The following is a 13044-nucleotide window of genomic DNA, read 5'->3' on the forward strand; positions in this document are numbered from 1 at the left end:
CAAAGAATTATTCGGATAGCTTTATCATGCTTGACACGATTATATTTTGCAGGAATAGTTTTCTGTAACACTCTACAGCGTCATATAAATAAATTCTCTCTTAAAACAGATTGGATAAAAGATGTGTTACTGCACAAACGCTATATAAATAATATTCCCTCTTTTATCTCTTCACTATCCTTTTCAATCCAGATAACTAACATATCCACCATTCAAATGGCTTTCATAGTTTCACTATACTAATGCACCACTAATCCTTTATGGGTTCCGGAGTACTCGCCAAAAAAGCCGTTAAACACCCCATCAGCGCTATATAAATGCAAATCTTTTTTCCCTCTTTTATCCTCCTCAATCCAAATAACTGACTAATATATCCACCACTCAAATTAATTTCATATTTAACTATGCTAACAAACCTCTAAACCTTTATTGGTTCCGGAGTAGCGTGCTACTCGCCGAAAAAAGCGCTTTGGTGCCTCGTCATGGGTAGTAAGTGTGTATGTGTGTATATATATGTGTGTGTTTGTGTGTATAAATATATATATCTCTTACCAGGGTTAAAGAGTTGATGTGTTGAATGCTGTATCTAAGATGTATGTGTGTTGTCGGCTAGGTGGCCACTGCATAGGACCCGTTGTGTGATTTATAGCAGTCGACTAATGTCAACATCATGTGCTCTATCGCTCACTCTCCCTTCCTAAATGAAGATTCTACAGTCTAGTTATACTACAATATTGGAATTCGATCACTCATCTGTGGATAGTCAACACAAGCTTGGCGCCCGAGTCTTCAAAAATGAGCATAGTTGAAAAGAAAACACAAAGTCCACATAGTTTAACCTGGTTTTAATCAGAATCCGTGTTGTGTGCTGGTGTGGTTTATGAAAACAATTTAAAGACTACAAAGGTGTCCTGTTAATAAAAATATTCTTTCCCACCCAAAATGCAAGGAATACATTTTTTTACTAGTAAGATGGTCAGAAAGATAGCATCCACCGGCGCTGTGCCTTTCTAAGAACTCCTCAAATCTGTCTTCAAAAACATTAACGGCGGATGCAAAGTCAGCATTTTTAATAGCTCTTTTTAAAGCAAGTTTCCTGTGTTAAAATCGAAAAATCATTTCCTGTGGCTGTTCCCAAACCCCTGTTCATCCAGCCTCAGTGATTGCCTGTATATTCTGTGCCTGAACAATACTTAAACCAGTTTCCAATGTGACCTATTTATGTATTTCTACATAGCAATAAAATCCCCAGGCCACCCTCTTCGCTTATGAGAACCGCCCAACCGGTAGAACATCTTATTGAGATGTGAATCTTCTTTCTTTAATTGCCACCTAATCTTATCCTCTCATATCCTTCCATATCCTTCTCCCTCCCAAGTCATTACTAGCCAAGGATAATCTCTTCATCAATATGATCAATTCACTAATGCATGACCAGACCTTTTGCCTCTGCCAATACCTATTTTTCTGGGCTCTGGCCATGTTCACTGGCACCCTAGCAGCACGTGTTGCTCTCTTGTATAGTCTGCCCCAAACGTCACCTTAGGAGCTGGGTGAATCCTTGGGCCACATGTAGTCCAAAGCCTGACAGAAGAGCCCCCCTCCGGTAAGCCTTTATTACAGTACTGGAATAGAAACTGGGACAAAAGTTCCTTTCACCTTTAAAAAATATATGTATGTTGGTATATTATTTGCCATTTCATGAGAAAACCATCGGGATGAACCGGTTTCCTGAAGACCTTGCCAGTTGACTTGCGATTTTTGGCGTGTAATGAAGTTAATGCGGCTATGTGAATGCCTTGTATGGGCAAAGAGCCACACATTTGTGTGCTATGCTTCTTGTGAATGAAAGTGTTATCTTTTATATGTATCTGAGGAAAAAAAATTGTAACCTGTGTCATTGTTCCTTCTTTTTTTCAGCTGTCAAGTGCGAACCCTTTGTATGAAAAGTACTTTCGACAGGTATTTTAACATATTTATTTTTTCCATTCCCGTGCTTTGTATATTCAATATTGTTTCAAGGCATTTACAGGGATGGGTAAGGCAGGTACTTTTGAATGTTCTAAACTGAGAGATTGTGCCTGAAAGATGCTGAACTCAAGATCAATTGTATCCAGTCTAGTCCCAGAAATTGAATTTACAGGTTTCATACCTCTGCGGCTGAAATAGTTATTAGTCTAAAGTCAGCTTTCTGAAATACGTTCAATTTATGCTAATGAAACTTGCTATGTTAGTCTTGCTTCAAAATATACACACTATGGTTCTTGATAAATTAATGTAAGTGATCTAACTAGAGAAACAATAGCTTTCTAACACAATATCCTGCATATGTATTGAAAGTCTCATTGGCGTTGCGTTCAAAATACAGTATCGCTCTCTGAGTCTACACTGTATAACGGGCATTGATAATTGTTTCATCCTTTGTATAGAGAAATGGTTTTAACCAGCTTCGCAGTCAGACAACACAGATTAAGCATATGCGGCGGCAGGTCAGGCTTCCATTGTTGAAACAGACGCGGGACACATGGCACCAGTAGCAGCCAAGGTTCTTGAGAGAGATCTGGGAAAATAAGAGAAACTGACAGAGGACCTGGGGGGATGCGTGGGGGAACGAAACAAGAACTGGAATGAAACAAGAACTGGGATTAGGAACTGCAAAATTGCAAAATGGAGGACAAATCCACTGAACAGGTGCATCACTGGCAAACACACGACTTCCCAAATGCAGTGAGTCTGTTTACCTTACTAAAGAGTCCATAAGCACCTGTTTATGTACAGATGACATGTCTTAAAAGTAGTAAAAGTATTATTACATTTCTGATAGATATTTCTAACTAATGATTCCTCACCTTATGAATATGCCCAAGTGCCGAGCTGGACACTAAAAAAGCATTTATACTGCGGCTCCTCGTTGAAATGATTCTGCTCCGGAACTGATGAGCTAAGCCGCATATAAGCACCCCTCATGTGCATTGACGTCAGTTCCTTTCTTACCTCACTTTCAGATGCGTATACGAAGCTCTGCTCCTCTTTCATTCATTCCTTGAAAAGATTTTCTTCTGTATCATTTTCCAGTGTTCAAGGAAACATGTCTCCCATTAAAATTGCAGGGCTTAAGCCTTCCAAACAGATGTCTTTGTCATAACCCCATGAGTTGTCTCTGTTTGGGTTTGATGTACAACTCCAAGGCTTGCAATGACTGTGCACAGATGACCATGAAAGCTGCCCGAGAACTTGAATCAAAGCTCTACATTACAACCCTAGTACCTGCGCCTGCGGTCATCCCTGTGACAGATCTTCTTTGTAGTCAAAGTTTTCAGGTATTCCAAAAAGAAACCCGAGAAGTCCAAATAGGGCTCTGTGACTCTTGTTCTCTAGGGAAGTTGCAAGGGCATCTCCATGCTTCCAGGTCCTGCTCCAATTCTCATGAGGTGTCGGTACTAACTTGTCCTGATGCAACCCAAGTGTCCGTGTCAGTTTGCGATGTTGCAGAAGGTCAAGCAATTACAGAGGCCATGCTGCACATCTTCGGCACCCTTCTGCCTCCCTCTGGCATGCCTTTGGGCCTCCGGTTGCATTACAGCACCTTCTGATGGATACATCTGCCTGTGGATTCCTCACCTTATGAATATCCCCTGCGCCAGCATTCCGCAGAATTTTTTTCCTAGCTCTACACGCCGACGAAGACCTCCCAATGCTACGGCTCCGCTCGCGACTCCGCATGACGTCACCGAAGCCATAAGAGAGCCTTGTCGGCGTGATGCCGTCCGATCCATTTTTTCTGCGCTGACGATGCTTAACGGTTTTCTAGGACTCTCCATATTTTGTCGAGTTACTTTGTTGTTCCTTCTTCTTTAACTGTTGCATTTGCCATGTCGTCTTCGAGGAAGTCTGGGTTTAAGCCCTGTAGGGAGTGTGGGGGTCACGTGTCCATCACTGACCCCCATGAAGATTGCTTATGGTGTTTGTCATTGGATCACGACGTGCAAGACTGTTCCAGTTGTAGAAAAATGAACCCAAAAGCTCTTAAAAAATGGGAAGCCAAGCTTTTTATGGCAAAAGCAAAGAAGGAAGGAAGAGGGCGTAAAAGATCTATGTCGAAGATGTCAACTCCGCATACGTCGAAGTCGAGGAAACACAAGAGGAGGAGGAGGCATGGTTCTTGGCGCCGTTCTACGAAGAGTAAGGCGTCGAGGTCTCCTTCGCCGGCTCCTCGACATCGTCAGAAAGACTTCGTGTCTCCTTCGCCTTCCCCATCTCCTCGTGTGACTCCGGAGGGCACTCCGGCGCCAAGAGGTTCGCCGGTTTGGGAGGGCTTGCCTGTTCAGGATGAGCCTTCTCCTGCCCACGAGATTGCACCTGTGACTCCGCAAGTGGATCTGGCTGTTCCAACGTCGGATACTCCTCGTCCGGATGCTGGCTCGACTCCATATCCACAGTTTCCAACTCCAGGTTCGGATCCAACGCATTTTTTAAATGCAATGTATGGAGTTTTTGCTAAGGCAGCCTTCCCCTCCGGATCACCTTCTGGCCCCATGGATCCGCTGGCCTTCAATTTGGGCGACCCTTTGTGCCTTTCATGCCGACGGCGCGTCATAGCAGTTTCCGGCACCGAGAATTTCGACGCAGTATATGGAGTCCCTGGCGCCGTCTGGTGGAACTTCCTCTCTGCCTCGTACGGCACCAATTCCACCTTCGGATCCTCCTTCAACGCCGGCTCCGTCGGCGTCGCGTGTGGCGCCGCCGACGCCGCAGCCAAGGGTTCGTTCAAGGAGCGAGGCACAGAGACTATTGGAAGAGGAGCAGTAGCAGCGAGAGGAGGCTGAAGAGGGTGAGATAGATGAATCTGTGGAGACATTTGAAGGAATTCGGGAGGCAACTGGACTGGACACCTCCCCCGAGTAGGAGCTTTCTTCGTCAAGGGCTTCTCCACCTCAAGAGATAGCTCCTTATCATACTGTCATAAGAAAGGCTGCAGAGCTTTTAGACTTACAATTACCTACTGCTGAGTATAAGCCTAATTTGCTCACTGAAGTTTTACATTCGTCTTCAATTGTTGAGTCCTTGTTGCCCTTTAATGAGGCTTTAACTGAGCCTGTCATGGATGTGTGGCGTAAACAACTATCTTCACCTGCTGTGTCTAGATCTGTGGCAAGAAGATATAGAGCGGCTCCAGGGGACCCTCTTTTTCTTTCTTCTCATCCGTCCCCAGAAAGTTTGGTGGTGCAAGCGTCCTGCTCTAAACAATCTTCAGGTGCTTTTCCTCAGGCTCCTGCCGACAGGGACTCTAAGAAGCTAGAGCAGTCGGCTAAAAACGTCATTCTTCATCTAGCATGGCACTTAAATCTACCAATGCTACCTGTTTGTTGGGCCGTTATATACATGCTTTGATGGATTTGGCGAAGCAATTGGCGCCCAAGTTGCCTGATGAAGAGCAGGGAAATTTTATGGAGGTTCTGTCAGATGCTCCGGCTGCTGCTCAACAGGTTATTCAGTCGGGCCTGGATATGGCTGATTCAGTGGCCAGAGTTATGGGTTTCTCCATAGTTACCAGGAGAGAAGCTGGGCTTAGATCCTCTGGATTTTCCCCGGATGTTCAGGCTACCCTTCTTGATTTGCCCTTTGATGGTTCGAAGCTTTTCGGGGAGAAGGCTGATTCGGCTCTTCAAAGGTTTAAAGATAGCAGAGCCACGACAAAGTCCTTGGGATTGCAAACCCAGTCAAGGGGGTTTGGTTATAAAAAGTACTGTGGTTTTGGAAGATCTTCCTTTCGTGGCTTGTGCCAACCGCAGCAGCAAAATCCACTCTAAGTCATATAGAGGACGGACCAGAGGTCGCCAACGTGGCTCTGCCCGCAATCTCTCCTCCTCCTCTTCTACCTCCCCTGCTAATGCAGGAAAGCAGCCCTAGATCCCCCATCCTTGATCATGCGGGTCCTGTAGGGGGTCGGTTATCTCACTTTCTACAGGGTTGGAAATTAGTCACATCAGACCTTAGGGTTTTAAACCTTGTAGAGAATGGATACACCCTTCCCTTTCGGGAATTTCCTCCTCCTTACCCTCCTTGCCAAGGTTTTTGTTCGGAAGACTATTTTCTTCTTCTACAGAAAGAGGTCCTTGCTTTACTACAAAAAGGTGCAATAGAGGTGGTTCCGGAGCAGGAAAGGGGTCAGGGATGCTACTCCTGGTATTTCTTGATCCCCAAGGAGGATGGCAGGTTGCGTCTGATTCTGGACCTCAGGGTCTTCAATTTTTACCTGAAGCAGGAGAAATTCAAGATGCTAACCCTGGCTCAGGTTATTCTGGCGCTACAGCAGGAAGACTGGATGGTGTCGATCGATTTCCGCGATGCGTATTTTCACATCCCCATCCTGAAGTCGCACAGGAAGTATCTCCGTTTCACGGTAAGGTTGCAGCATTATCAGTTTGTTGTTCTCCTGTTTGGTCTTACTACTGCACCTCGAGTCTTCACAAAGGTGATAGCAGTGGTGGCAGCTCATTTCAGGAGGTCGGGGATTCCAGTTTTCGCCTATCTGGACGACTGGCTGCTCAAAGCGGAGCCGTCAGAGATGGTGCTTCATCGTCTGCGAGTAACAGCTCAGCTGTTGTTCAACTTGGGTTTTTCAATAAATGTGCCCAATCTCACCTGGTGCCCTCTCAGCGCAGCCTGTTCATAGGGGCGGTACTGCATACTACTGTGTGTCGAGCTTTTCCTCCTCCACAAAGAATTCTCGACATTAAGGAAATGATGCCCTTGTTTCATGATGGAGCGGTTGTTCCAGTCCTGAAGGTCCTACGCCTGCTCGGTCTGTTCGCTTCTTGCATTCTGTTGGTCAACCATGGACGCTGGCACATGAGGGCACTGTAGTGGTGCCTCCGAAGGCAGTGGTTTCAACACAACGGAGATCTCAGGGAATGAGTCAGAATCTCCAGAGACGCTGCAGCGGATCTGACTTGGTAGAGTGTGCTGGGCAACCTGTCTCCAGGCAAGCCTTTTCAATCTCCTCTGGCCACGGTGATCACTGATGCCTCCACTCTAGGGTGGTGTGCTCATCTGGGGTATCTGGAGGTCAATGGTCTTTGGTCTCCAAAGGAAAGGTTGCTTCATATCAGCCTTCTGGAATTGTGGGCTATACGTTTGGCACTAAAGACTGTCCTTCCTTCCCTTAGCAGTCAGTCGGTTCAGGTCCTGACGGACAACTCTACCGCGATGTGGTACATCAACAAACAGGGAGGTGTAGGGTCGTATCATCAGTCGAGAGGCTCTGCGACTCAGGTCCTGGGTTCAGAACCATCAGATTTGTGTATTTGCAAATCATCTGGCCATTGTGCTGAATGTTCGTGCGGACAGTCACAGTCTGCAATACTTGGCTGATCACGAGTGGTGGCCTCATCCAGAGGTGGTCCGTCACATCTTTCAGATGTGGATGTCTCCTCGGTTGGACCTATTTGCCACCCACGAGAAAGCGCACTGCCCGTTGTTCTGCAGTCTCCAGTATCCGATGCAGGGAGCGTTGGGGGACCCGTTTCAGATTAATTGGAGCTCGCAACTCCTTTACGCATTTCCTCCCATACCCTTGATTTCTCAGGTTCCAAGGAAGACCGGGCCCAAGTTATATTGATCGCTCCGGATTGGCCAAGAAGGGTGTGGTACACAGATCTACTTCACCTCTCATCGCACCCTCCGCTCCGTCTCCCTCTCAGGGCAGACCTCCTCTCGCAGTCACAGGGGCAGGTTCTACACCCCCACCTCCAGAGCCTGCACCTTCATGCCTGGAGATTGAACGGGGCAACCTGAGTTCCTTCTCTCTCCCGCCGGATGTGGTGGATATTATTTTATCGTCCAGGCGACACTCCACTATGTTTATTTATTCCTATAGATGGTCTAGGTTTGTTAAATGGTGTGGAGAGGGATCCATTGATCCTTTAAAGGCCCACTTGTCAGATGTTCCTCAGTTTTCACTTTTCTTGGCCCAGCAAGGTTGTGCTGTGGCCACTGTTAGGGGCTATTTGTCGACTTTATCGGCATTACTATGTTTGCCGGATCAACCGTCTCTATTTAAGTCTCACATTGTTTTGAGCTTTATTTAAGGGCCTTACCAATAGGTTTCCGCCTTCTCCCTTTGTTATGCCTCATTGGGATTTATATCTTGTTTTGACTTTCTTAATGGGTTCCCCGTTTGAACCCTTACATAGTTGTCCTTTGAGGCTTCTGTCTTTTAAAACGGTCTTTCTTGTGGCTATTATCTTCGCAAGGAGAGTAAGTGAGTTTAAGGCTCTTAGTTCAAAACCCCAGTTTTTGACCATGCATGCTGAAAGGATGGTCCTAAGGACCAGGTCTGCTTTTCTGCCTAAGGTAGTTACTCCCTTCCATCTAGGGCAGTCCATTACTCTTCCTGTGTTCTATCCACCCCCTCACCCTTCCAAGGATGAGGAGAGACTTAACCGCCAGGATCCAAAAAGAGCGGTGAGCTTTTATTTGGACAGGACTAAGGACTTGTGATTGGACGATCAGCTCTTTGTGGGCTACGTTGGATGCATAAAGGGCAAGGCTGTGCACAAGCACACTTTATCCAGATGGATCATCTTGTGCATCAAGATATGCCACGCCCTTGCTGGTAAGGAACTGCCTGACGGTATTAGAGCTCATTCTACTAGAGCCAAGTCATCAACTTCTGCTCTGGCTAGAGGTGTTCCTGTAGTGGACATTTTTAAGGCAGCGACTTGGGCCTCCCTCCATACTTTCGCAAAGCATTATTGCTTAGACTCTGAAATGAGGAGGGAGGGTCATTTTGCACGCTCTGTCCTACAAGACTTTTTGTTATAGAAGGATGGACACCTTCCTCCGGGAGTGAGACTCCTGTGGGAATCTATTCATAAGGTGAGGAATCCACAGGCCGATGTATCCATCAGAAGAACAAGTTACTTACCTTTGGCAAATGCTTTTTCTGGTGGATACAGTATCTGCATGTGGATTCCTCACTGGCTCACCCTCCTCCATGTTGTTGACCCTTGTATACCCTCAAGGTTAATTTGTTTGATATGTGTTTTATATTGAATCTTCCATCTATCTGGTACATTTATAGGAAATGCTCATATTCTTTAGCTTTCCTTTTGATTTTACACTATGTGTATTTGTTTGAATATTGTGTACTGTGTATACTTGGAATCTATTGTCGGTCCACGGGGGTGCTAGGTCGCGCACGACCATAATGGCAGCACGCCTGTGAGGCTCCGGGCACTTGGCTCATTACTTCGTCTTTTATCCTGATCGAGTGGCGGTAGCTTGCAGCCCCGAAATGGTGATAGCTTCCTGATGCCTCCTACTATGTGTCGCATTAAACCTGGCTCCTGAAGACGTCTTCTCGCACTGCCATCGGCTGGGGAAGTTCGCCCGGGAGAGAGGCGGGGACCTGCGGTGATCTGAGGGCGGCTGCGCTGATTACGAGAGTGCCGCGGCTGGCCACGCGGTGCCTGGGCCGCGGGATCGGCGGAGCTGCCGCCTTCTTCGCCACTGCCATAGGAGGTACCGGGGGTCGGCCTTTCCGTCGCGGGACCTGCTGCGGAGACACCCGGTGTGCTGATTGCTGGACTGGACGGCACATGCGGTGAGGCAAACTGTAGTTGCGCGCTGCCCCATGCGCGATTCTTACCCCCTGCCGGTCTCGGCACCCATCATACCCAACGCCTGAATACTCGGCTCGGCGTCCCACTCCCCCCTTCACCTCATGTCCACATACTGCTGCCCTTGCAGGAGACTGCAGGGACTGAGTGGGGGGCACTTTCACACTGGGGACTACTTTGCAGCCATTGACTCCTGCTATGCCGATTGGCCCCACTTCTGGAAATTGACTGCAGGCAATTGCTTAACTCCTTCAGATGAGGTCGCCTTGACTTCAATTAACTATTTCTTCGTGCTAATTTAAGCCCCACAAGCAATCACGCCTGAGTCTAAGCCTACTGCCGACTTGTGACATTTGCTTTGGTGTGGGGACCTGGTTGGGCCTGGTGCGCGAATCCTTGCGCGGGTGGACAGCGCTCTCCCCTCCTCTACACTCCTTTCCGCAGAGTGCTGCGCGCCTGATCTGTTGGTGGTGCTAACTGCGCTCAGCTTTGGCTGCGCTACTCCTGGGCCTCGCACCAGAGACTGCTTTCCTAGCCCCTTGCTGCCGGATCTTCTTGCCTCATCCCAATTGCATCTGTCAATATAACAGCTGTTCTGCCTTCACCGCCTTACACCGCGCTGCCGGTCCTCTACTCAGAGATAGACTGCCTCCAGCTCCGCCACCCCCATTGTTGAGCAGCGCATCTGTTGTTGGATTTGCATCCCATCTGTGCCCGTTCACTTGGTCCATTGCGCAGGAACTATGGGGAAGTCTGAAGGCCGCCAAACCAAACTCATCTTTGATGCCAAGAGATCCGCCACGCGCTCCTGCACTGAAGAGGTGGATCCATCAACTACTGTGTCCTCCTCGGTTCCTCCTCCAGCTTCGGACGATGAGATCAAATCCCTACTACTCGACATGCGACGCATTCTGACTGACCTCTCCACCAAGATGGATTCAATGAATACGCGCATGGACTACATAGTCCAAAAAGTGGAGAAACATGATGAGCGGATCAAAGAGGCGGAGAAAAGAATTTCTGGTACGGAGGACACTACTACCTCGCGGATGTCCCGCCAAATGCTGCAGATGGACAAGCTCTTAAAGGTGATTGCCGCTAAGAACGAGGATTTGGAAGCTAGGAGCCGGTGTAATAACATCCGCGTTACCGGAATTCCTGAGAGCACCAACACCGGCAGGATGGAAGATTTCCTTGAACGCCTGCTACGCACCACCTTCGGGGCAGAGGCCTTTTCATCTCAGTTCATAGTGGAGCGGGCGCATCGATCCCTTTGTCCGCACCCTGCCCCGGGAGCCAACCCGAGACCGATAATTGCGGGTCTCCTAAATTACAGGGATCGGGATGTTGCGCTGAAAATGGCCAGAGATCGCCAGAACTTACAATTTGAGGGCACCAGCTTCTCAATATACCCCGATTTTACGATGGCGGTGTAGGAGGCCCGCCGTAAACTTCTCCCAACCAAGCAAAAACTCCGCAAACTCCATATTAAATATGCACTGCTCTATCCAGCGCGTCTGAGAGTTACCTACCGGGATAAGCACCACTTTTTTACGAACGAGCAGCAGGTGGATGACTTTCTTTGCACCATCAAAAAAAGCACTCCGGCACGGGGCTCCACGGAACGCCTCTCCCAATCGCCATCTCGGAGTGCTGACTGACCTCCATTTCTTTTGTACCTCTTATCGCTGGCTGCCTTCCCATCTCTTCTCAATGAGGAGCCGTACAATTTCGTTGAGTTCTGCTCTCCTTCTGTGATGCATCTAACCTGCCGTAACTCCGGCCAAACGGCTCGGGAATCTGGGGAGTGATGTCACGTTATCTGCACCCTTGCAGCACCCAGCTAATTTTGGACTACACAGTTTTATGCTCCTCTCTCTGACCACAGATAAGGGCTGATGCTGACTACATAATGACTGTGCCATCTCTTCGTTATGTGTTATCAACATTTATAATCCTTATGCTGGAGTGATTTGTTCCTCGACTACTGGTGCCCCTTGGGTGATAGTTTTTCTTTTCATGGTTTATTTTCTTCAGTCTCCCTACTTATCTAAATGTATGGTGTGGATGCAGCTGACGGTCATTCAATCATTGCACCGTACTTGCCATGTACCCTCCCCCCATGAACACCTGCATTGGGGGAGGCACTCGTTGTGCACTGGCATACCCCCACATGGGAGATCCCCTTAGATCACTCTACTTTCTTGATGACTTTGTTCTTGTTAAACAGTTGCAATGTGTTCGTGATGTTGGGTAATGGTAGTGCTGCCGGCACATTTGGGGTGCCGCTGTGGGTGGGGATTGGGGGGCGGATTTATGCTCATTGTTTGTATTGCTTTTTTAACCCATTGACGAGCGCAGGCACTCTTGGAAGACATGCATGATATTATATTCTTCGCAGGCCACTTCTCCTTAATAACGTATCCCTTCCTGTAAGAACACGCTGATCCCCTACGACTTAATCTAATCTCCTGGAATGTTCGGGGCATTCGGGACCCTCGGAAATCTAGGCATATCATCTCCTACCTCGACAGACATCATATACACATAGCGGTACTGCAAGAAACCCACTTTGACCCCTCCCGCTCTCCCACATTCGCCAGTAAGTGGGCCGTGACACATGTCTTATCCTCGTACTCTACATACTCTAGGGGGGTGGGCATTCTGGTTAAGCGCAGCTCACCCTTCATCCTGGGAGGTACGCAGCAGGATTGCTTGGGGAGTAGCTGTATACTCTGGGGCACGCTTGGGACTCAATCTGTCACGTTAGTGTGTAGCTACGGTCCCAACACCGATGACCCAGATTTTTACACCACATTATGGGGTCAGATTCTGCAAGTAGGCTCCACCCATATTATTTGGGGGGGTGACTTCAACTCTGCTTTCAATCCGGCGATGGACAGATCTAACCCTCTCTCCATCTATTACACCAAAACACAGCCCATGGGCTTACGGGTGCCTGGTGCCATTTTCACCCCAGTAATAGGGAAGGTACCCATTACACTGCTCACCATGCCTCGTTGGCCAGGCTGGACTACTGGGTAATCTCCTGAGGCGCTGTTTCTTGGCTTGTACGTGCTACCCATCTCGCTAGGACTTATTCAGACCATGCGCCAGTACTTATAACTATTGCTCCACCTGATATGCGCTCCACACCCCGAATCTGGCGGCTTGCTCCGGAGGCTCTACTTGATAGTGTTCAGAGCAGAGATAGGCGAGGAAATCACCGCCTTCTTTCAGAATAATATTGACTCTGTCCCATCGATTGGAGTGGTATGGGAAGCTTTCAAGGTTACCATACGCGGGGCCTGCATGGCTAAAAGCTTCAGGGTTCTGCGCAATCTGCGCCGTACCCTTTATAGACTCGAGACTGAACTCAAACAGCTGGAAGCTGATCTTTGGGAACCAAATTCGGGTCAAA

At 48.0% G+C, this 13044-nt stretch overlaps 1 protein-coding gene across 2 annotated transcripts in view; it reads left to right on the plus strand.

Moving 5' to 3' along the window:
* The window catches only part of EPS15 (epidermal growth factor receptor pathway substrate 15), an 819466-nt gene that overhangs the window by 169316 nt on the left and 637106 nt on the right, over positions 1–13044 (plus strand). For both annotated transcript variants that reach the window (XM_085602646.1, XM_085602647.1), the window contains exon 2: positions 1921–1962. In XM_085602646.1, the coding sequence (XP_085458772.1) occupies positions 1921–1962 (42 nt within the window). The remainder of the gene's footprint in view (positions 1–1920; positions 1963–13044) is intronic.

Source organism: Triturus cristatus, chromosome 4_2 (assembly GCF_964204655.1).
Source record: "Triturus cristatus chromosome 4_2, aTriCri1.1, whole genome shotgun sequence".
Lineage (NCBI taxonomy): Eukaryota > Metazoa > Chordata > Amphibia > Caudata > Salamandridae > Triturus > Triturus cristatus.